At 44.2% G+C, this 25124-nt stretch overlaps 1 protein-coding gene across 1 annotated transcript in view; it reads left to right on the top strand.

Annotated features, from left to right (window-relative positions):
• NUP85 (nucleoporin 85) overlaps positions 1-25124 on the top strand; it is a 977524-nt gene that overhangs the window by 440688 nt on the left and 511712 nt on the right. Inside the window, exons 9-11 of the mRNA XM_069654821.1 lie at positions 3117-3239; positions 15557-15688; positions 16087-16193. Coding sequence (XP_069510922.1) covers positions 3117-3239; positions 15557-15688; positions 16087-16193 — 362 coding nt within the window. The remainder of the gene's footprint in view (positions 1-3116; positions 3240-15556; positions 15689-16086; positions 16194-25124) is intronic.

Below are 25124 nucleotides of genomic sequence, written 5' to 3'. Positions count from 1 at the left end.
GACATTCCTTGTGTAAATATAATATATATTTGAATATACGTTTATTGATTTGTTTCTTTGGACTACTGTACTAACTGGGTTCAGTGTAATTACTTACAGCTCACATCCTCCTCTTATGATCAGTCTGACTGCTCTGCCACTCCACCAAGGTTCTATGAGTAGTACAGACTGGTACTAACAGTTGGGGACCTGGATACCAAAGGGATAGTTTTATAAAGTCTTACCTCAAGTGGACTTTAGGGAAACTCCCTAAACAATTACGCAAGCCAACACAGTACCTTAGGAGAAAAGAAGAGCTTCTGGGTGGATGCTTTCAGAATTCAGCAGCACAAGATCCGGTCTTTGGGTTTTTAGTCTGGAGACTGAAGAAATTAACACCGAAGGAAAACTGGCAGAAGTTATCAACGTGAGGCTTGCAAGAAAGGATCCCTCTCGGATTCTCATGCCTCAAGGTATTTGGCGCCCTTTTACATGAGCCAGCTGAAGAGTGAATATTGATGGTTGAATTCTCTTCACTCTCTCCGACCTGCATTCTGACGAGGGGACGTCAGTGATTCAAATGGTGTCTATGGAGCAGGAGTCCTCCAAAGTTTCTCACAAAATCGGACTTCGAAGACTATGCACTGCACACTGGCACGAGGTCCCTGGTTATTGGTGGTGTGCAGCCCAGCAAAGTCACAGCACGTTGAGGGATGGCTCCTTTTTCAGGTATCAAAACTAGTGCATCCCACCAGCCTCTGGGTAGTAGTCATCTCATTCGGATCCTCCAGTTCGCTTGGAAGGAAGGGTTACATCAGGCTACGGTTACACAGCAGGCTGTCCAGTCTCTGGAAAGGATTACAGCTGTCATTTCTTCATCATTCTTTTCGGATTTGGTTCCAGTGGTCGACTTGTTAGTAGCTTCCAGGACCAGAGTATTTATCAGGAACTGCAGCACAACATCTGCAAACTCTCCCTGCAGTTTACAGAAAGGAGCAGTCTGACTGTCCATTCAGGGCAGCCAGCCCCCCAGTGGAACCTGGTTCCTTTCAGGCAGGTGAAAGACAAAGGGCTACATAGTCGAGCACTCCTCCCTCGCTTCCTGCCTTCGCAGACACTCTGGAGCATTGGCGGGGAATGCAAAGATTCCTGCTGATGACAAAACTTCAACCAAGGCTGTTCCTGCATAGAATGGCAGAAGACGACCTCAGAACCAACAAGCAAACGAGAAATGGTGAAAAAAGTGACCCACCATTCTAGCAGAATGTACTGATTGGACAGCCTCCGAGTAATAATGGCTAAAAGTCGTAAAAGTAGTTTCACTGCCACTAGTAAGTAATTTGTATTTGTCTTTGGTTTATTTGTATTGCGCACCTGGCCCAAGGGCATCTGGGCGCATTTCTTATAGATACATAGTTACAGATAACAAGACAATGCTATGTGATGATGGCCACCTCAAAGGATAATATTTACAGATCTACAAGGCTGTACATAAAATAGGATCGGGTATTGACAGGTTACACTAAAATGCAGTAGTAAGATACAGAGAAGACATATGCAGACGAAATATAGATATTCAAAAAAATATGCAGATTATGCAATGAGTTAACAAGGAAATGCAAGTTCAGATGTAGGTCCTACTAACAATGACCGAGTTGCAGCAGATAATTAAGCGCACAGTGTAGGGTGTTAGGCAGATGTAGAGGCAAGGTCCTGTGCAAAGAGCCAAATTTTAGTTTTGCTCTTGAAAGATTGATAAAACGGTTCAGATCTGAGTGGGTTAAGAAGAATATTCCATAACTTGGCAGCAAGGACTGGGAAGCTAGACCCACCTGCCTTTTGCAGTTTAAATCTGGGTGTGGATAGGGTGTGGGCGTGGCCAGATTTTTGAGGGTAGGATGAGGAGTGAGGGATGAAGCGGTTGGCTAGATAAGCAGAGGCTAGATTGGACCGGCACTTATGGCTGCGAGCAAGGGTTTTGAGGGATATTCTGTGAGCCACAGTGAGCCAATGTAGGCTACGCCTGGTGTCCAAGATGTAGAATTTCCTGGGGATATTGAGAGCAGCCCTAGTGGCCTTGTTCTGTATTACCTGTAGCTTGTTGATGTTTCTTGGGCTAGTCCCAAGATAGAGGGCATTGCAGTAGTCCATTTAAGCCATAATGAGAGTTCTGGCCAGGATGTTGCAGTTGGCAGCAGTGAGGAAGGGTCAGCACGCTGTGATAAGTTTGCATGTGTAGGCCGAAGCCGATACTACAGCATCAGTTTGTCTCTTCAGGGATAAGGTGGAGTCAAGATAGATACCTAAGGTTTTGGTATCGTTAGATACCTTGATTGTGTTGCCGTCAATGATGAATGATTTGAAGGCAATGTCCAATTTATTAAGTCTAGATTAGGAGCCTAGGATAAGTAATTCATTTTTTTTCATCATTTAAACAGAGCCCGTGATGTGGCATCCAGGCCTGGATAACTAGGTAGACATCATTAAGGGCATTCAGGTTGGTTGTGTAGTCACCAGTGAGAGGGATGAGTATCTGGGTGTCGTCAGCATAATTAGTGTAGGCGACAACCAGACAGTCAAGAATGTTAAATTGTGGCTTTGTGAAGACATTATATAGTGTGGGTGAGACACACGACCCTTGCGGGACCCCACATGGAACTGGCGAGGGTTCGGCAGATGCAGATCGGGAGAAGACACGTATAGTTCTGTTTGCCAGGAAGGATCTGATCCAAGAGGTAGCTTCATCAGGGAAGTGGGCAGTAGTTTTGTGGTGGTGGCAGAGAATTTGAAGTAAATTTGCAATTGTAACAGAAAGGTTACCAGGTAAGTACGAAAGGGGATATTTTTATCCCCCCCCAGTACTCCACATAAGGTGGGGTGTGCTGGCTCACTAAAACAAATGTATACAGATCAGGAAGATTATTCACGTTAATGAAAATCCTAACTAACAATTATCACATGAAGTCCTATTTGTGGGTAATTTTGCAAATACTGTAACTGTTCTCTTTGCTAAAGCTCACTAATATATTTCCTGCAGCACTGTCAAGTGGTTGTTTAGGAATAGTATTTGATTAGTAGGTGTCATTAGTGTTGCTGCAATGAAAATAACCAATCTGAAATGACTCTTCCCATTTTAGCCTGGTGGCACCCAGACCCTGACTGAGTTTGAGCTGAAGTGGCAACATTGGCATGAAGAGTGTGAACGGTATCTACAAGATGGCACCTTTGCATCAAACAGTAACTTGGAGTCCATCTGCAAGGTGAGTGCAACCCCCTCATCCAGCTCAATGGGACAGGATTCGAGCACTGGATTTGTAGAACCTTACATCCCTCAGTCATCCTAAAGCTGCATTTTAGTGGGTAAAGGACCTGGTTACATTACCCAAATCGGGTTGAGTGCAGGGCTTTTGCCCTGGGCTGTGTGGGTGAGTGCCGGCACTTGCTTCCTCCTAGGTTAAGTGAGTGCAGGCATGATCCCTACCCGTACCAGCAGAGAAGGGAGCAGGCCTCATGCCTTTGCTGGCTTGGAGGCATGCAGATTTCCTTTTTGTCCCAGCTTCGAGGTGGCAGGCTTCTTGCCTCTCTTTACTGTGTGGGGGCAGGGCTCCTGTTTTCATCAGCTAGCCATGTGGGGGCTGGTTCTTGTTCTCCTGCCATGTGCAGTCCTTTTGCCTTCTGCCAGCTGGTCCTCTCTGAAGTCTAGCCAAACCCAATCAAGGTAGGTAGCAGAGTGGCAAGGGAGTGTGGTCTGAGCTACAATGAGTGAACAGAGAGCAACACAATAATTTCAGTTATACTTGCAAGTACAACAATACACAATGACTTATTATGCCTTTAAAATACATGCTAAACGATGAAACCTCTAGGCAAATATTATATCACACTTACTATAAAGTACATATATACATTCACCATTGGGAGAAAATGGAAAATCATGAGATTCAAAACCACTGCAACACAGGTGAATAGTCAGATGCATACAAAACAATAGGAGCACTTTAGAACACTAAAACATGCCCCTACATCTTAGTAAGTCCAGCCTGTGAGAAACCAGAGGATGTCTCACCCGCTAGTGCCTGGGGATATATCTCTCTCTCTCTCAGGTGGCCAGGGCACGGCCATCGCATTTGGATCCAGACCCTAGGGGTGGACCAGTGTGAGAGGATCACCTGGGTGAGGGGTCTTCGGGGCATGGGGGTGAGACAGCCGATGGTGAGACGTGGTATTCCCCCCCCTTTTTTGTTCATCTACCCTATCCTATTTTGTAGGATTTTTCGAAGTCCCAACTTCCTCCCTCCCCCGCACCTCTGTCCCCTTTTTACACAAACACTAGGCCGAGGAAGAGGGCGAGGGAGAGTAACCAGACCAACTGTCTCACATCGTACTGGACATGTCACATTAATCGGGTTAGGCAAAGTCTGGCACTTTACACTAAGCGCATACACCTGATACCAGTTAGCTCTCCTCACACGAATAAAAGGCAACACCTAAAGAGACACTCTGAGCAAGGCGGAACACGAGTAGGAGTAGAACTTCAGTGAAAGGTAAATTGTTTGAATTTATAAAGCGAGCAAACAGCACAAGTGAATTAAGTGAGAGTAAATGTGAACTTTTAGTTGAAGTGGTCATGCGGTGGTCTGTAATGAGAGCCGCACACATTCGAAAGTCTTTGACATCCGAAAGGGGTCCGAGCCCGATTAAGGGGGAACCGAAGTACAATAAGCTTGGTTAAAGGAGCCCCCCTGGCAAGTTTATGTTGAACTGTGACATGAGAGGTCTGAGCCCGGCAAAGGGGACCTACGTGAACTTTAAGTTGGAATACAATTTTGAAAGTCAAGAAAGAGACTTTAATGTGGAAGCCTAGGTGGATCTCAATCCACGGTATGGAACTGCTAAGAGAGTTAGAAACTGAGCCAGAGTGCGTCATCCTGCCTTCAAGGACATGCTTGCTCCGTGAGGTATACCATGAGGAGGAGAGCTGGTTCAACTACCTTTATTCTTTCTAACGCTGATTTTTCTTTTGCATACATTTCTCCTTTTTACACTTTTTGTACATAAGATAGGGCAAGCATTAGGTTTTTGTTAGTATGGGCCGTTTTGATTTGACGGACTCCATTAGGACTGTTTTGTTTATCGTTTTATGGTCGAGACTACTCCCATCTTAGTTGTAGGGCAAATTAGGAGTTTCTCCAACCCCAACATTTAACATTTTCATTAAAGGTTTACAGATTGTATCCATTGTGTCAGTGTCCTACTTATGATATCATGCCTTCCCTACAAGCCCTGGAAGGATATGAGGCCTTGCCACCTAAAGTAATTGGTTCGAAGTTATACTTTGAATGGAATGTGTCCTCCAACTTATTCCACATCTTATGATATTTCCATATCCAGTTTCAGCTACTTCGGAAATCTTTTCCCGGCATCGATGTCGGTCAACTCGATGTCCCTCGGAGGCTTACATATGTCGACGTCATCAATGGTATAAAGTGCGTGCAGCGACCGTTCCGTTTTTCTGCTAAAGTTATCCCCACGGATATGGTACGCTTCGGTTCCCTATCGAGAATCTTCGAGTATAATTATTGAACATGGCAGGATCATCAGCGTCTTTGACTCCGAGATTGGGTTTTAAGTGCCAAGATTATGGGGCAAAGATGTCCCTTACGGACACCCATTGGGTGTGTCAGTAGTGTCTTGGTTCCTCTCACGCCACCTTCGACTGTAAGGCCTGCCTATCGATGATGGCGAAAGCCCTGAAAGAGCGAATAGGAAAATTAGCGGCAGATAGGTCAAAATCCCCTTCAACGAACCCGTCGAAATAAGTGTCTTCAGACGAGTCGCAAAATATTTCTCCTCGTCATGAAAAGACAGAGATCGAGATCACGCAGTGTTTCTCGCCACTCGTCATCTTCATGGCGTTCGAGGAAAAGGCACCGTAGGTGTTAGGGAGAATTCTCTCTTTAGGCTGAATTTCCTAACCTAGTGAGTCCCCCTGCAGCTTTGCTGGATTTCTGGAGTTTGTTTTTTCCCTCCTGCCAAGAGTGAGACTCTTTTTCCTCCCACTCTTGGACATGATTTATGGTATTCCTTTGACTGGTAATGTGTTTTATGGGCTATGGGGTCCTTTACTCCATAGGGTCTCATGTGTTTTTCCTATGTATGTTACACAGCACCCTCTGTGCAGTAACACAGGGGTGTCAAAGTGACACCCCACCATAGACTCCATACCCTGGGACTGACTACTGTCTCCCAGGGCATGTAAAGTCACCATTGGCTTTACTAGTCCCAAATTATTAACAGAAACCAGTACAAACCATCATATTGTGGACGTACTGGTCGGGGCAATTCGATTGCCCCTTGGTCTGTTAGTCGAGGGGGCACGTCTCCGTCCCCCCTGATCGAGTTTTGGCTGGTGGCAGTGGAAACTACTTTTTATATTCGACCGTGAATATTTTCCTATGGGATTTTCCCATTGTTCGAAGCTACCAGCTTTAATTATTTAATTCTCATAGCCTCGAACATACCGCTGGTTTATTTAATTAATATTAATTCTCCGGTTGGTATTTTTTGCTAAGACTCGATTCTAAAATGTCGTTTGTGTTCTCTTCTGTGACTCCAACCCAAGTCGAGCCCTTTGTTCCACTTTTTGGTGGGCTTCTCCACAGAAGCCTCCAAAAGTGGTGCCACTCTGTCTGGGTACCACAGGGGGTGTGGGAGGGGGTTTAGGCACCCTGGAATGAGTTACCTTGGTAACTCAAGTCGCACTCTTGTGTGATTGGCTCACCACTTAGCATGTTTGAGTGATAGCTAGGCTGAGTGAATGGGGGTTTTCTGCATAAAAGCAGGGCTTTGGGGACTGGAACTTCAGAAGTCGCCACAGGACCTGAGAATCCGACGAGGGAGAAGCTGAGCCGACCTACCACGACGACACCACCGGTGGAACCCTGCAGAACCGACTCACCACTTCCCGACGACCGAGAAGATCTCCCGGCTGGAGACGCTTCTTCACCTGACTGGTGGGCACAACCAGTTTACCTTTCTTCCTTTGCACCCCAGCCCGGTTTGTGGTCGAACTGCCCGTGCCAAGCACCCCAGCAGCCGGATAGCCACTCACCACTGAACCGCGAATCACTGGACCGCTCCTTGTACCTGAGAACCTCTGCGGCTGGTTTCTTCCCTGGCAGTGCAACGGACTCCTGTCTTCCTCCACGACGAGATCCTCTCTTCCCCCGGACGAAGCACCGACTTGCACCCGCTGCCATGAACAACTGCCCCCGCTGGAGCGTTCTCACCAAGATTGCTACAAGGTAATAATAACCCCTTAACCTTCTGGACTGGGCTGGCCTCCTTGACCCTCTAACTGGTCCCTTTCCTTGGTCCAACTCCTCTTTGAACCGTTACAAGACTTTTGTGCACTGCAACCGTGTGACCTTGGACACATTTCGTTTTGATCCTCTTAAAAGCGGATCCAGCCTATTGACTCTGAATTCACGGTGCTACTTTGCCTTTCTCTCTTGTGTGTTCGTGAAAAAGTGTTGGGATCTGTTTCAATTTATTCTCTGCTTTTCTCTCCCTTTTAAAACGCATTATTAGAGTGCCATCTACGTTAAGCGCTCACCGCTGTCTGAAAATAAGTGGGGCTTTACTTAAGACTTGTCTAATATTCTTTTAAGTGAGTGTATATCTTTTAGTAACCGTGTTTTTGAATTGCTTACTATTAGTGCCTGTGTGTTTTTCTAGATGTGGTTTTAAATAAATAATTATATCTCTTTTACACCAAGCCCTGGTCAGTGTTTACTTGTTCTACTGTGTTCTCTTGACCTATTGTGAATACTCTGTATTCTGCTTAACTCTTCTTGAGGGAAGTCTGACTGCTCAGCCACAGCTACCAAGTGAATCTGTGTGGTACGGACTGCTACCAAGTGGGTTTACTGCCAAACACCTGGAGTCCTAAATCTTTTGCAGTGGTCCCAGAGGGAACTGCACAGGTTTTTGCCTAACAGTGGGTCGCCGTCTTTGTCGCCTAGTTCCTCCCCTAAACGGGTTAAATGCCTGACAAAATCAGGCTCTCCAGCTGAGTGGGAGAATTTCAGAATAAAAATGATGGCATGTTTTTGAGAATGCCTTGACCCCCTCAAACTCATGAAAGCCATGCTCAGGTCGAAATACAAGGGTAAGGGCAAAAAACCGTACACCCTCGGGCTTGGAAGGCAAAGAAAATCTCCTTGAGCGGTCAAAGGATCCCTCCAGTTGAGACAAATCTTCCTTGAGGAAGACGTCACTGATGCCATGGGCCCCGAAAGACTCCTCACCGGACCATGACAGGTCCTCGACGCCAAAAACTTCGAAGCCTTTGACGTCGACTTGTGGCAAAGATTTTGGCGCCACCATCAAGGATCCCTGAAAAGGTGGGACCAACGCCAATATACGAACAGGATGATCTGACTGACATCCTAGATAAGGCACCCCAGGAGTATCCTAATCTTCCTTTTCATGTGGCATTGCAAAGGAGAGCGAGTATGAATTGATGCCAGAATTGATTCTGGCAGTGAAAAAATGTACATCAAAATACAGGGCATCCAGTAGTGACCCCAGTTACATGACATAGCATACCCCTCCTGAAGTTTGGTGGTACAAGCTGCCACATTAACCTTTAAACGGAACTCATACCTTTTACTCATATATATTGGGCAGAAGGTCAGCAACAACTTTCTTGTACCGCTGCCGTTGGAAAACATTCTGCAGCTGGTGCAGGTATAAGAATGTGGATAGGTTTACATGCAGTAAACATATGGTGTTCTCATTCTTATTACATCTGGCCAACTTGGAGCTCCAGGTTGGTACAATGAAGGGTTATCTTGCAGCTCTCTCTATTAAGCACTCCTCCGAAGAACTATCTTTCTTCAAGATCCCCTTGTGTTACAATTCTTAAAAGGACTGACAAATTTCCCCCAGTCCCATTTCAATTCCCAATTTGGGACCTCAACCTAGTATTGAGATTTCTAATGTGTGCTCCTTTTGAGCCTATCCATACCTGTTCTTTAAGGTTATTAACCTTAAGACCTTCCTTTTAGTGGCCATTACATCAGCTCGAACAGTGAGTGAACTTCAGGTCTTGTCCTGCAAGCCTCTTTATACAATCTTCTATAAGGACAAGGTGGTCCTTAAGGTGAACCCGATCTTCTTGCCTAAGATAGATTGTGTCTGAGTTCCATTTAATTCAGAAAATAATTCTACCTTAATTTTATCCTCCTCCTCATCCTGGAAAGGAAGAGAAGTGTTAGGGGGATTTCTAATTTCTGTGCTAATTCTCTTCAACCTTAGAGACCCCCAGCTCTTTAGCTGGACTTTAGGATTTTAATTTTTATCCTGGAGTGAGCGAGACCTTTTTCTCTCTCTCTCATGTATTGTAATCTGATTTGGACTGTTTTTCTTCATTTTTGGAGTCTGATAAACTCAATAGGCATCTACCTTTTTGTATTGTGACACAGAGCACCTTCAGTGCAGTGTCACAGAGAAGTACTTTGGATTTCTCATAAGGTTTAAATACCTTCTCTTGGATAAACTACGGTTGAAATTGACTTTACTTACCTTTTTCCTATGTAGGTCCAGCACACACCATTTTATTTGTATTTGTATGTATTATGTTTATATAGCGCTTTACTCCAAAGCTTACTTGTGAGAACCTCTATACCCGTCTAGGTCCCTCTTGCGAATCAGCTGCCGCGTGCATTTTGACAAGCAGCACGCCACGAAGCGGATATTTCTGGAGACCAACGGGACAACACCTCCTGGGATTCACTTGCACCGTGAGGTGCTCACAAGTAAGCAATATAGGAAAAGGCAGGTTTATCCCGCGCTCCAGCAATCCATATTAGATCAACCTAGAAGGTATTGACAGAATTTTGCCTGTCCTTCATGCTCATAGGAGACACTGATGCATCATGGTTCATGCAGTTTGGCTAGTATAATCTACAGCGACACCATTCAGTTGCCAACAGAGGGACATCTCTTCCCGCAAAATACCAGCGTGATGATTGTTTTACCCTTGAGAAATGGTCATTCTTAAACACATCAAAGGCTAATTAATGACTTGACACATAAAAGTACAGCTATTTAAAACACGTGCTGTTTTGTTTTTTCAATTCGTAGTAATGGATTCATTCTGATGCTGCACCACTAGGACCGTGCCTATTAACTCTAGCATCACTTCGCCTTCCACACTCTAAAGAAATTGAAGGCAGGTTAGTAGGACCTCTACTCTCCCTCCACTGTGCGTTATACATACGTACTCTTTAACTACCTCAAGGGCATTTTTAGATTTTTTAAAAGTGTTTTTTCTTCTTGTCCCCAAGCCATAACGGCTATGCACAGGGCCCGTGCATTCAGCCTAATCTACCCTGGTTTCACTAGTTACCCGTGTCCTGAAGACGGGTGGCGGTAGGACACTATCAAGAATTAGTTTACTTAAGTGCTCAGCCGCTCCCAGAAACACGATTAAGTGTAGAAGTTCCATGTTGTGTAGAAATGTATACATGGCCACAATCATTCACTCGTGTTACTAACATCACATAACCCTATATGTGCATAAGTTACAACCTCGTTTTGCCATATTAGGTGTTGGCCACAACAGTATCTTAAAGTTGTAGTTTCTCTTCTATAACGCCTGTAATCACAAGTGTTGGAATATGTTTTTTATTAGACTGATTTTTTTAATACGGTTTACATGTATTGTTACATACTTATTAAAATATGTTTGTGATACCGAGCCTGTGGTAAAATGCACAATTAGGTGAGAATTATTATCACCTGTTGAGTAGTTAACATATACCCTTGACATTGCTGCTTTAATACATGTGTTCATTCCTCAATCACCCGAGCCCCCTAAAAAAAGAGGAACCCTTTTTGGCTCAAACACTTTTGAAACCCAGAATACAAGAGTATACATTGGGCACTACAACTCAAGACAGAAAGTAAAATAAAACAAGGAGTAACACGGAAAAGAACGTGGAAAAGTCCTCTAGAAGAACTTAATAGTTTATACAAGAAATAACCAAGACGCTATTTGAAGGCTCGATACTAAGAAAGATCATTTATTGGAAGCTGTTTCTGTCCCATGAGAAGGGAGTCATTCTCCTGGTCCTTAGTTGGTCTGTTAGTGGCAGGTTCAGTATCGGTTACTTTTGGGACTGGGGACAGACCTTTACTTTGGCCTTTGACACAGACGCGAGTACCCTAGTTTTAGTTGTAGGTAAGGAATCCTTTAGATTAGGTTAAGTGAGGCCTTTTCTCTTTATTTCTAATAGATTCTTGTAAAGGATATCAAACTCTTCTCCGTCTCATCATTCTGACTCGTCAAACAGCCTATGCTGGATACATCGTAATTGTAACCAAATAGTCTAAAAGAAAAATGTTTAAGGATACAAAGTTTCCTAACCACACTTCACTTTAGGGTGCAATGTGCAGTTGTAACAACACAAGAAATCCATAAACGGAGACATAGTCTCTCAGTAATGATAGTCTTATGAGCTGATCAGTTTCCTCAAATGAATGAGCAAAAAGACAAAGAAGTAAAACAGAAGGCTTTACTTACCTGCAAAGATTCAGACCAGGCGTCTAAACAAAGCAAAAGGAAAGGGTGTCCCATAGACGTCTATGGGAGGAAATCTGCAAAAAGAAAATATTTCCTAAAAGTAGGTATGTATAAGAAATCAAATGAATACTTACAGGGCCTTTATGGGACTGATGGCACGATCAGATCACCTTCAAAGGAAGTAGAAAAAGTGTATACAAGTATAAATTTGACTATTTTGTATGGCTTTTAGATAGGTGAAATGCTGCGTTTTATCATATTAAAAGGCATTTAAAATTAAAGTGAAGGCTTAAAAAAATTCCTGGTCCCAAGTGGAACAAACTGGTAACTGTGAGCCTACATGTAGAGAGGTTTTCAGACAAGTTTGTCCATAAGATTCAATGGGATAAATTGAATAGTTCAGTCTTGCATAAATGGAAAAGGTACAACGGATTTACTTGTAGGTCCCAAAAGTGAAAGAAACAGAAAACATTCAGCTTGCGAGTCAGCGGTTCCCCGCCAAAAGAGATCCAAACCCAGGGTTCACGATGAGCATGCTGGGTCAGATGACTGCAGAGTGGATCAGTAGCCCACTGACCAAGGTGGATGCAGTCAGGAGGTATCAGGTCCCAGCGGTGATCTCCTGCAGGAGCAGGTGAATAGCCCACCCAGTCCCTCAAACCAGTATAACCAACAATCAATTAACAATTATTAGATTGACCAGAATGGGGGAAAGGGAGATATTGGAGAAAATAACAAATAGTCAGGATTACACTGGAGTCCTTAACTGCTAACTCCTCGTAACTCAGGATACATGCAATGATATAACAACAAATAAACTCTGGGTTATACTTCACTAACTCTTTCCAAAATTTAGAAATTTAAATAACTTTCTCAATACCCCAAAATTACCTGATGGTCTCTGTTTATTCACTGAGAGACTCTTGAAGGATTTATCTTCATATATAACTTAACTTTTCTCAAAATGAAGATCTTTAATTTTCTTATCTCTTTGGTCTTGACTGAATTTTATAGTGAAATGCTTACTTGCAGTTCTTTGATTCAAACATGTATTGAATAGGGTAAACTTTGAATTCTTTCTTGTGTTATGCAATTATTTTACAATAGTTCTCTCAAGTCTTTTTGAAATCTCTTAAACTTGTGAAGTTTTTATGCTGCAACAGTTGATTAACTTGTTAAATATATAAACTTACTTTTTGCATGTAAGCGCTGTTCATTTTCATTTACTTCCAAAAGAGCGCGACTTCATATCAATTGATACTTCTGCAATTTCTGCTACAGAGCGCGACTTGAATTAAATATAAACGCATATGCGATCAATACTGCCACACGTCTTTTCCTTCAACAGTTCTTTCCATGCGCACACGCGAACGATTAAATTGCTAGTCTTCATGCGCAAACGATTAACTGCTCGCCTTCTCCCTCAACATAAGCTTCCTCATAACGAGAAACGAACTACGCAACTACTGTAGATACTTTCTGGACATGTCGCGGAACGTCGTAGAGTTCTTTTCTTTAACGTTAACACGCGACACGGTAACGCACATGCGAATGTTACTTTTTCCTTCAATTCACATTAAATAGGCGCGCGCAATCAACAGTTCTAATACTGCATTGCAATAATATAGCATTACAATGCTAAACGATAACGCACGCGAGCCGGCACAATGTTGTAATTACACTTTTATAGTTCACGCGCACTTTTAAAATCAATGAACAAATGAAAACCTTCCAACAATGGACTTGAAATTTGACAGCAATCTGCAACTTGCTCTTAAATTCAAAACAGAAAATATCTTCTGCTTTTTCTGTACATGCAGGTCCTTAAAAACATAAGTTTCTACAATTATTTTTTCAGAATCACTTATCTGCAATATTGTTTCTGGCTCTTCATAGTTATCTTCTAGAAAATGAGGATTCTTTAAGTAGTTTCTTTGTTTTTTCTCAGGAGCTCTAGTTCGCTGTGACTGCTCTCATGCTGATCTTGATTGAAAGGCAGTTTTGAACCTTTCTTTAGGTTCCAAACTGCATCACAATAATCATTATCCAATCACTGCTGATAAGGAAGTTCTCCACGATCTTGAGCTGGGACAGAAGTAGTTGGCTGAATAATGATGATTTGATTAAGGAAATATTTTTTTATGCATTTAACCCAACCAAACCAAGCTAGTCTATCCTATTCCCTCTGTTGCCCAAGAACCTAACAGTACCTAATGCCTTCTGTTGCCCAGGGACCTGACAGGAGGCCCCTAAAATGGCATGCACCCACAGCTAGGGTCCCAGAATGTGAGGACCACTCACAGGATGGGGATCAAAGGTCCAGACACAGGATGGTCAGACTGAAAGATGCTGTAGATCTTGGGAAGGTGGGGTTAAGTAATCCTCTTTAGCTTCAGAATTGGGTCTGGCTGACAGAGGTTCAGGAGTCTGGTTAGTTGTGCAGAGTCGCTGAAAGTGTGAGGGTCAGAACCACAGGATCCTAGATGCGGATTGACCTCTTACAGATGACGGCTGAAGATAAGACTTGACAGCAGGACAGTGCCACGAAGTGGAGCAGCTGCAGGGGTGCGTGCCAGGGTGTTATCTAAAGGAGTACATCAGAGCAGCAGGGCACCCACTTGTTTTGTAAACGCAGAGAGGAGCATTGTACTGAGATGCAGTGAATGAGATGCCAGCTGTTGGAGAATTCTTCTGGACGTACAGGAGCAGAGAGAAGGTACTGGTCAATGGCCCGGTGTGACTTTCGCGAAATGAGGCTTTCTCCAAATCTTCCAAGCTACAAAAGTGTGATTCCAGGTCTGATCTGAAAGAGTGGCTTGGGATAAAAAATATGCACATGCACGTACACACGTACACACACAAGTACACATACACACACGTTTTGGCAGCTATCCAATTGGAAAAGTCAACAAAACTCCACTTTTGCTGACATTCGCACAGTTATGCAACTTGCGATGCCTTGGAGACCCTGATCCAATTACAAGTGCATGTTTCACACACTATGGGTGTTGAGATACGATGTAGGCAGAATGGACATTTAGACCAATTGTCTTGTTTCACTGAGAACAAAACACAATGGATCGGGTGCAGGATTTTAAAATGCCATAATAGTCAAATAGCCACGATTTGACTACCAATATAGTAAAAATGCTACCAGATGGTGCTGCCAAAAATAAAACCTTTAGCTGTCACTAACTGGCCAACACACTTTCCAGGTAAGAAGCCTCACACACAGAACATTTACTAAGGATAGCACACCAAACAAAGAGTTCCAACTGCAGTCGGAGTTAGTAGAAGTAACTCTCACAGCCAAAAGAATGTCCCAGAAAACCAAAAAGCAAGCAAAAAGGCAATAGGACTAACATTTAGCAAAAGGGGAGTCAAAAATTACATTTGATCAGAGGTCAGACTGCACTCTTCCTTTGTACAATAGGGCTGATGCTGCATTAATAGAACTGCAGCCCTCCTTTTCTGAGGACCTACTTGATAACCTGCTGGTACGGGCTGGTACAGGCATTGTACCTTAACAGGATTAAATATGGGCCTTGCCTTGTGCCCCACCAATGCGAGTGTCTTGCTTGTAAGTGCTGGCGTCTTTCCTCAGCAGTGGTGTGTGCAGAGGGCATAACAGTGCATACCTTGTTCCTCAAAGTTTGGGCGTGCAAGCCTTGTGTTCTCAAGCGGCTATTAGGTGCATATGTGTGCTTGTGTGGTGTGCAGTGTAGGCTGCATGCTTCTGGAATACAAGGGAGTATAAGCCTTTAGTCTCACCAGGGGGTTGGGTGCGAAGGTGGGCGGACGGGGTGTTTGTGCCGGCCTCCAGACTCAGAACTGGTCAGCAGGATGTGTTAGGGTTGGTTGCAGAATCAACATTGTCGAGCTGTTTTAAAAAAAAAAAATCTGTTTTTGAATTGGGCTAGTGGATGCTGGGCTTTTGCGTGTAATGCTTTAGGAGGCGTGCTCCAACATCCTTTTTTTTTTTTACAGATTCTTCTGGGTGACGAGAACACTTTACTGGAGAAGAAGGATCTGCTCACTACATGGTATCATTTAATGGTGTCAAGGCTGCTATATGCCCACCCCACTGTGAAACCCACTGATCTACACTTTTATGCACAGGTGAGTTTGTGCAGCTATATGGTCTGTTAGAAGTGCTTTAGACAGAAGCAGAAACACGAGTCTGTGCAGATCCCAGTAGATTTGCTGAGGTATGCTGCTTTCTTGTTTCAAGTCTTGCACAAGCACCTGGTGCAGTTATGCAACCACTGTAAGCTAGCTCAGCTACTAGTAAAGGTACCTGACTACATGCTACTATGGATTGGGATAGCGTAGGCCCCTACAACGGTAGAATGAAATGCAAGTTTCCTGCCTCCCTTTGTACTGTAACATTTACTGCCTGCTTTGGTCTTCTGTAAATTATGCAGAATTTGAGTGAGAATGGCTTTGTGTTACTTAAAGCCGCTGAATAAAATTAATTGTCTGAACTTTTCTTATTTTCTCTGCCTTCACATCCCCAGTCTAGTCTGGATCTGTTCCTGGGGAGTGACAGTGCCCCAGAGCCTCTGGACAGCATCCTGATGGCTGCTTTCGAGTTTGACATCCACCAAATTATCAAAGAGTTCAGGTAAAATTCTAATGAACGAATTGCAAATGACTTGAATCAGTGGGGATAAGGGACGCGGCATGGGAGCTGGCATAGTGTGGGTGAGGTGAGGGTTCTGGTGCGGATTCAGATGACCAAATTACAGGGTTCCCTCCTGGATCATCTGTCCATTGCATGTGATGTCCTTGAATTTAGGCTCTAGGTGGTAAACAAGTGGAGGTTGTCATCTGAATGATCTGAACTTGTGTAACACTCGATCAGAAATAGACCATTTAACTGCCAGATCAGCTCAACATGGCATAACCCAGTAACTAACGGAGTTCTCTGCAGGCAAAAATCACAAAGGGGTGCCTCAGAAGTATACAGGGCTGATCCCGACTGGTAATATGTTGGCACAAAAAGGGGAACAACACACCAAGAGTTGACACTTGCAACAATTATCACACAAACAGGAGGTGGCCCCGAGTTTGAGTTGCATACAAAGAGGACACAAGGATAGTGTGAAGGTCTTTCTACAGCTGCCTATGTCCCACTAGTACTAGGTATCACTGGTGTGCTGCTTATCTAACAGCAGACGGGATAAGGAATAGAAAAACAATCCTGGTATTCTACAACTCAATAGAATACACTGGGTGAGTCTCCTGCCAGTGATCGTCATATACAGCAAGTTATTTCTACAGTATTTGGCGAAACAGGCAGTAAAACACATATTCAGTTAGTCTATTGTCCGGGTGAGGTGAGGGTTCTGGTGCGGATTCAGATGAGCAAATTACAGGGTTCCCTCCTGGATCATCTGTTCGATGGCATGTGATGTCCTTGTATTTAGGCTCTAGGTGGTAAACAAGTGGAGGTTGTCATCTGAATTGTCATCTGAATGATTGTAACTTGTGCAACACTCGGTCAGAAATAGACAATTTAATTGCCAGATCAGCTCAACAAGGCATAACCCAGTAACTAACGGTCTTCTCTGCAGGCAGACAATGCCCACTTACTTATGAAGATATGGAGGGTGTCTACAGCTTTTGGCTTGCCAGATCTTTTAAAGTACAATTCCTGTGAAGCATACCCAGCATAGTAAATGGCGATGGACCATTGGAGTTATAGTACAAAACATCTGGAGAACAGCAGGTTTCAGACTCTTGGGATATGGTGTTGATGGCGAGTAGCCCCAAAGTCTGATCTCTTTCAGCTGAAAAGTTAGGGGAAGCTCAGTGAATAGGTTATCATAGTTACAGCACAGTGCTAGTGCTCCGGAACGTAACGGGGGGCAGCATTACAATCTGCAGTGAAAGGGCAGCATCACTGTGGTTTGGATGTAGTGGCTAAAGAGTTAGTACCATGAAATAACCGGGGGTCGGGGGGTGGGGAATACCTACTGAGAAATTACCACATTTTTTAAAAATATATATATATATTTTTATTAATGTGGGGGGTGACCCTCCGCTCCTCCCCCTACCTTAACCTATCCCCTTACCCCACCCCACATCTATTTTTAATTAAAATGAACAAAAATACATAACAAATTTTACTCCATAATTCGGCCCTTTCTTATTAGGTATTTTTGTATTCGTTCATTTCTGCAGAAACCGCTAAATAGCACCACTGGAGCCTGGTTTCAGTGTATGCAGCGGACATAGAGCCCAACAGTGTGCCAAACATAGAAGGCCAAGCAGGGGCTAGAGCGTGCACAGCAGAGGTTGAAGCACAGGGCCACTAGACACCACAGTGTGCCGAATTGCTTGATGCAGAGGTCTGGTGGCCTGTCTGAGACCTAGGGTGCAGGCCGAACATTGACACAGAGCTCAAACCCAACATGTCATGGTGTAACCAGCAATGGTCAAAAAGTGCTGCATTGTGCACCGCTGGTTGTGCATCCTCACCTCTTTGGCACTGCAACATGACAGAAGTGCATTCTGGGACTTGTCCCCTCTTTATCCTTATGCTAGGGAGTTTTTCTTTAAGGTCCTGTGGTCATGGTCATCTGGTTTAACTTCTAGGCTCAGGTACTACTAGTGATTCCTTAAAGCACACCAGGCACTCCAAGTGGTAGATGTGCCAGTGCAGCCCAGACCGAACTCACAGGATGTAGGGTGCTTCACAGTTACAGTAGACACTTTGTGTTGAAGCCAGATAAATATGAGAATTTCTACACAGTATATTTGTATAAATAATATATTTATATGAAGATAAGGCAAAGTGAAAAATAATACACTAACTGGTAAGTAAAACTTTATGAACCAGAGCGCTCACAATGTATTGTATCAGGCAAGTATAGCATTTAAATAAGGGTTATTTTAGTGTGAAAGTCCTTTCTGAAAAAGAAACAGTAACATGTCTGTAAAATGCTCGTTGTATGCAGTATCCTTTGGGGACACTACAACAACTCTGACTACAGGTTAGAGGAAACCCAACCTTTGGTATAAGCTTGTACTACACAGTTTTGGTAGCGTGTTCAGCCGCCAGGCTTAACTCAAGAGGGGTCAATGTGAGCTGTAGTGGAGTTACACAAAGATTCACAGTGCAAATAAACACTTACACACACGTTTTCTTGAATAAAAACTTATTCATTAATCAATCAGTTAGAATAAGCCTTCTTCAGAAGGGAGCAATATAACAGTAACACTCAAATATACTTCATAAAATACACACTCTTAATGTTTCTAAAGCAGTAGATACCCTTTTGGGATGGCCCACAGATGCAGCCTACACCCTCAGGTAACTCGGGTAACTTCAATTTCTACTGTGCTGGGGACACTAATATATCACTGTTGCATTTAGAATAATGTAGGAACAAGTCAAAGGAAAAGGTTATTAGGACATACAAGAGACCACAAATATTCTGAAGCAGGCAAATGCTTTCAGATCCTCCAATAAGAGTCATTCAGTGAAAAAGGCTAAGCCAAAGTCAATAGGCAAAAGTCTATATGAGCTGAAGCACTTCTTTGCAGGTAAGTAGAAAATGTCTTTGCACAATGTTTTAGAAGTCTTCAAAGAAAGAAGAATCAAATGGGCCGCAAGCTGTTAGACCTTTGAAAGGTAGAAGATGCAAGCAACTCTACAACAAGAGGTAAGTTCTCTCAGACTTTACAGTACCTTTTGTATTGGATAAAAAGTGCAGCAGATTACCTCTGTTCCTGTGCAGCTCTGCAGATCAAACTGTTCCTGGGCCTCAGTCGTGGGGACAAGAGGGAGGACGTCTGCAGACTTCTGCATTGCAATGGGACGGTCACCACTCGCAACCAGCAATCTTTCAAGCAAGTGGCACTTCAGAGTTTCAGCTCCTTGGGACTACCGCAAATAGCAATACTGTGGTTTCTGGCTGTCGAGATGGACTTTCCTTGCTTCTGGGGTCTCGCACTCTGAGGGGGGCTCAGGCTTGGTCAGTCCTGCTTCCTTGGAGTCCGGAGGATCTTCCTGTTGCTCTTGGGCAACTTAAAAGCAATGCACACAATCTGGTGTTCCTCTCACTGGCTATTCGGTTTCCAGCAGCAACTTTGTGGAAATTCAACAAGCTCTGAGAATGATGCCCAGGTGGCTTCCTTTGGAGTTGATTTGTCCCACCAAATTGTCCCACCAACTCGAGGGGAGAAGTCGTCATTGCATGTGCTTCTGTGTCAATACAAATTTGGAGTTTCAGCACAGCAGCAGAGCTTCACCTTGCAAACCAACGGTCCAGGAGTTGCAGCAGGTGTCCTCTTCAAGTTCTTCTTCGGTTTCCCTCGTCCAGTGGTCGACTCTGCCTTCCAAGCCAAAAGCTTCGCCTTTTATTCAGTTCTCTCCCATTCATTCCAGCCTAGCTCAGTCACCCAGCAGGGTGGCTGTCCTTGCCGGACAGTCAGCCGGCCAATCACTACAAAGTGCGTTTGGGTCTTCTAGAAGACAAAGTACAGGGAGTTTTGGCACCTCCCTCACTTCCTGTCCACTCCAGACACCCTTGAGCCAGAGGCGGGCTTCACTCATGAATCCCGCCAAATGCAAAGCGAACAATGGAACCAAACCTGGTTTGGCACGCAGAGTTAATCTAAAGAAGGCCCTTTCCACAAAGAAATGGCAAAAAAAGAAGACTGAGGCCATTTTGACAAAAAAGGCACCCTTGGGTGCTTTAGTGCAGCTGTGAACGCAGCCCGCTGTAAATGCACACCAGAGTAGTTTAAATGAAATCACTGCCACCAGCCATTCCTTGAGGAAAGGGTAACATAAACATATTTACATGAGAAGCTAGACCAAGGGGATACTAGGTAACCCCTCCAGCACCCTATGGTAAGATAGTGTGTGCTGGGTCTAGATAGTTACAATAGAAGTAAAGTCAATTTCACCTTACTGCTCTGTGAAACAGTAGTATATCCCAGAGAAGGTATTTAAAACTTTGAACATCTGAAAGACTTCCCTGTGTCACTGCACTGAAGGTGCTGTGTGACACACTGTAAAAGATGATGCCTTTGGAGTTTGTCTCCACAACCAAAAGAACCACAGAGTTCAAAATCACATTAAAAATACATTAGAGAGTGGGGAAAATGGGTCTCACTCTCTCCAGGTTAAAAAAAAATCAAATCCTCAAAATCCAGCAAAGTTGCTGAGGATCTCTAAGGGGGAGGGAATTAGCACATTTCTGAGAATTCTCCCTAACAGGCAGACAAGTTGACGAGACCAAGAGGGAGCAGTATTCTGAATAGGGGTAGTCTTTGGCGAGAATTGGTTTACTCAGTTCATTACCCTTCCAGGATGCTGCGCTTAGAGTTCCGTTTCATGGACACCTCAAGAGCTTGTGAAGATGAAGAAAAAAGAAGAGCACATTCCTGCCTGCAGTGCTCGGGGTCGGGAGAGCAATGCCCTGTCTCTGGTTAAGCAGTTCTGTAGGATTTGGTTGGCTATTTTCAGAGGCGGTTGCTTAATTGGTTATTCACCAACCACAGTAGACTCCAGCGCTGGCACACCGATCCAGGAGAGATCTCCACTCCCTTACGAAAGACAATTATTCTTGATTTTGAGATTCACAGAGGAGGGGTCGGTTCCCGAGGAGCAGATACTAAAATCAGTGTTTGCCAGTGATGTAGGGTTCCCACGTCATTCTCGGGCTCGTGATCAGCCTTCTGAGGACGAGGTCAGCTTTAAGAGATCCTAAAGAAGAGCGGATCTTGAAGGAAGGTTGAAGAACTCATATCAGATCAGAGACGTACCAGCCAGGCAAGGACTAAGAAGGCGAGTTTGCAGATGGGGGTCTCAGGTTTAACGCAGCATGGCCTTTGGAGCTTTACAGGTACAGAGCACTTGCCTGATGTCCATAGATGATGATTTTCTGTTTGTTTTGACTTGGAAAGTCTCCATAGTTCTGGCAAGGAAGGGTTGCCCCTCCTGGGTCAGGCGAGGAAGGCACCGTTATGAGTTTCAGGCAAACAAGGCTTTCGGTTAGGAGCTGTTATGCAGTTCTTCCCACCAGTTCAAAGGAAAGGAGTGTCGCTGTGGGTTCCTTCTGGTCTTTGGAGAGGCAGAGCTTCGCTGTTGGATTCTTCATGACATCAGAGGGCTCTGGTGCAGAGCTCCAGTCTTTCTTCAAGCAGCAGTTCTTCCAAATTTGCAATTTGGAGATCCTGCTGAACACAAGGTGAGTGGGTAAAATGGTCTGGTTGTATCCCCCTTGGGAAGCCAGTAAGCTCGGGATATAACTGCACACAAAAAAATAGCATTTAAAGCATGTCTGCACCATGGACATAAAAAGGTCATTTTTTATTAGTTGGGGCTATTGCCACCTATAAGCCGTAACTATTGCATTAGAGTGTAGATCGAGAAACATTTCATATGAGGAGAGTCCCTAAACTTGTAGATGCTGTTTGGTTATTTGCCCACCCACGGACTGCCCATGGCCATTCGGACCCTTTGTTCCTGCTTTACTCAAATCTTACCATCAAACTGTGCAACCAGCGTGCCTGACAATGTAATTTCAAAGCATTCTTCTGTGAGTTGATGACGTAATTGGAGCTGTAAAAGTGCTACTGGTGTAATAATGCTTAACCAGGTCTGCCTCCAGCCACTCAATTTATAAGCACTATGGTGTTCTTAACTTAAGTCTTGTTAAAAGCAAGCATTGGCAAAGCCAACAGTTTTGACTTGTGTAGAAGTAGTAGCCATTTGCTGGACACTGCTGTTAGATGTGATTAGGAGCGGTGATTCAGTTGTTCCCACCAGTTCAAGGGAAAGGAGTGTCGCTGTGGGTTCCTTCTGGTCTTTGGAGAGGCAGAGCTTCACTGTTGGATTCTTCATGACATCAAATGGCGCTAGTGCAGAGCTTCAGTCCTTCTTCAAGCAGCAGTTCTTCAAAGTTGCTAGTTCAGAGATCCTGCTGAACACAAGGTGAGTGGGCAAAATAGGCTGCTTTTATCCACCTTGAAAGCCAGTAAGCTCTGGATACAATCGCGCACAAAGCATAATTCAATATTATGGCACCATAGGGACAGTTGCCAAGCACTGCCATAGTGTGGTTAAGTTCCTTTCCCATGTCTACACAAAAGCCCAAACTGCTGCCATTGCCAATGCTTGTTTGAAAGTTTCTAAGCTCCTTTGCAACAGCCATGTGAATTTAGCCCAAACCTAGCATCCATCATGAGACTGATATAATAATTAAAGGCCCAGGTGAACAATAACTACTTTGGGCTTACATAGTAAATGATGGAACCAGTGTATTTATAAAAACCAGCAATGATCAAAGAAAACACCCTACACCCCCAACCATTGACCTTGTAAGCCCACTACCCAGTGATGGGCACTCTATATCTAGTCCAAGCTAGGGGAGGAGAGGATAGGCTTTGCGAGACACAACAGGCACTTACATCTGCAAAGATATTAACAGGACCCCATGTGCCACTCCAACAATGAGTGCAGTATTCAGAAGGCAGAGAAAAGGGGCTTATACTTTCAAACATTAAACCAAAGAGACCAGATTAGATGAGGCTTTCAGTGCCAGTCACAAGGATTTCTTACACTCCTAGAAAAAGCAGAGACCTAAATGTAGCAACAAGTGAAACATAATAGCAATGCATTTCACCAGCAGAATGTGGCTCTTTTTGGGCATTTAAATTTGTTTGAAACCCCCAGCGCTCTGTATGCACTCTCAATCCCCTACCGACTTCCCGTGCTGGCTGCTTCCTGCATCTAACTCTTTCCCGCCCCCCTTTATCCCATCCGGCCTCTGATTGGCCAAACTCCTATTTAGAATATCTCTTGTCTGCCTCTGGCCAGGCACCCCCAGGCTAAGGGCCACAAGGCAAATGGCAGCTCCTGAAGAAGCAGCTCCAGTATAGGTTTGACCCAGTTCACCAGGGAAGCATGCCGCTGTCAACTAGCAGCAAATGACAAGGTGTGTGGTATGGGTGGGGGGAGTGCAGCCTTTACTGCATGGAGGGTTCTAGGTTCCACCCCAGTCAGTTGAAGGGGAGGTGCACTGGCTGGGGGTCACTTAATGTGGAGCTTGTCTTACCCTGTTCATACTTTGATGAATAGTAAGGAGGGAAGGTGCACCGGATTCCACTCAGACGTGGATCTCTACCTAAGGTGCCAAGTTATGCATGGTGCCGTCGGCACTGCGGAGAGATGTAGAAGAGGAGATTGCCAGGATGGAAAGTGATGAGTTATTGAGAAAATTCAGACTTCGGAATGGATTAGTCCCATCGCTGTTGTGAGGAAGTCCAATGGCTCAATAAGACTTTGCATAGATTTGAAACACTTAAACAGCATGGTAGTGGCAGAGAAGTTTCCACTTATTGCCTGGGATCGCTGGTGCTCGAATGTTCTCCATTTTGGACCTCAGATCTGCCTACCAACGGATTGCGCTGCATGAAAGTTCCATGGATCTAAATGTATCCTGTTCGTCTTTTTAGGCGCCGGAGGATGCCGGTTGGGCTAGTGTCGGCGGCCAGTGTATTTCAAAATGTTATGTATCGGTTGTTGGGGGAATGAGAGGGTGTGTTGTTTTACCAGGACGATATGTTGATCTGTGGTGGCAGTGAAGATGAGCATGACATGCGGCTGAGGAGAGTGTTGGAAATATTGAATGAAGCAGGTCTTACCATTGCCACGGAGAAATCTATTTTCAGGGCACGGAGGTAAGTGTATTTGGGGCATGAGATGTCCTCGGAAGGGGCGAGGCCGAAAGATGACGCTGTGTAGGCCTTCAGGAAAATTGAGTCTCCCAGAAGTAAGGATGATGTGTCCTCATTTTTGGGTTTGGTGGAATTTTATAGCAAGTTCATTGAAAAATTGTTGGATAGGACAAAAGGCATGAGGAGGCTTGCCAAAGAATTTGAGGACATAAAGCAGGCAATCGTAAAGGCTCCAGTTCTGTCTAGTTTTGTGGAGGGTCAGAGGACTCTAGTTTATGCGGATGCTAGTAATTATGGCCTTGGTGCAGTCCTAACGCAGGAGTGTGGTAGTGATGTGTGTACTATTGCATTTGCCTGAAGGACATTGAAGGAAGCTGAAGTGAGGTATTCTGTGGTGAAAAAGGAAGCGTTGGCATGCACCTGGGCTGTTCAAAATGTACTTGTGGGGGCGAGAATTCACCATAAACCACTAATTAGTATTTTTATTTATTCTGTTTATATAGCGCGTTAATCCAAAGTGCTGTACATTATTACAACAAGGTACATAAAACATTTTTTAACAGTAGAAGCAATTTTACAAAACCTGAATCAAACCAATAAAACAGTATGTAGAGCAATTAATCTGTGAGGGTAAGGGGGAAGGAGGGGTTGAGGATGGGAAAGGAGGAGGGAAAAGAAAGGGCATTAGGGTTAAGAAGCAAGGAGGGTAAGGGAAAAGGGGACGGTTAGGGTGAGGTGCATAGGGGAGATGTGAGGGAAAGGAGATAGTAATGGGAGAAGGTATCAGGATGGGTGATGGAGAAGGAGAGATTTCAGGGAAGTACGGATGGAGGAAAAGGTAGGTATGGAGCAGATAGAG

This window comes from Ambystoma mexicanum, chromosome 3q, assembly GCF_040938575.1.
Source record: "Ambystoma mexicanum isolate Mex_15411 chromosome 3q, UKY_AmexF1_1, whole genome shotgun sequence".
NCBI classification, from domain to species: domain Eukaryota; kingdom Metazoa; phylum Chordata; class Amphibia; order Caudata; family Ambystomatidae; genus Ambystoma; species Ambystoma mexicanum.
The sequence above is the reverse complement of the archived record's forward strand: the minus strand, read 5'-3'. Positions and strand labels throughout refer to the sequence as shown.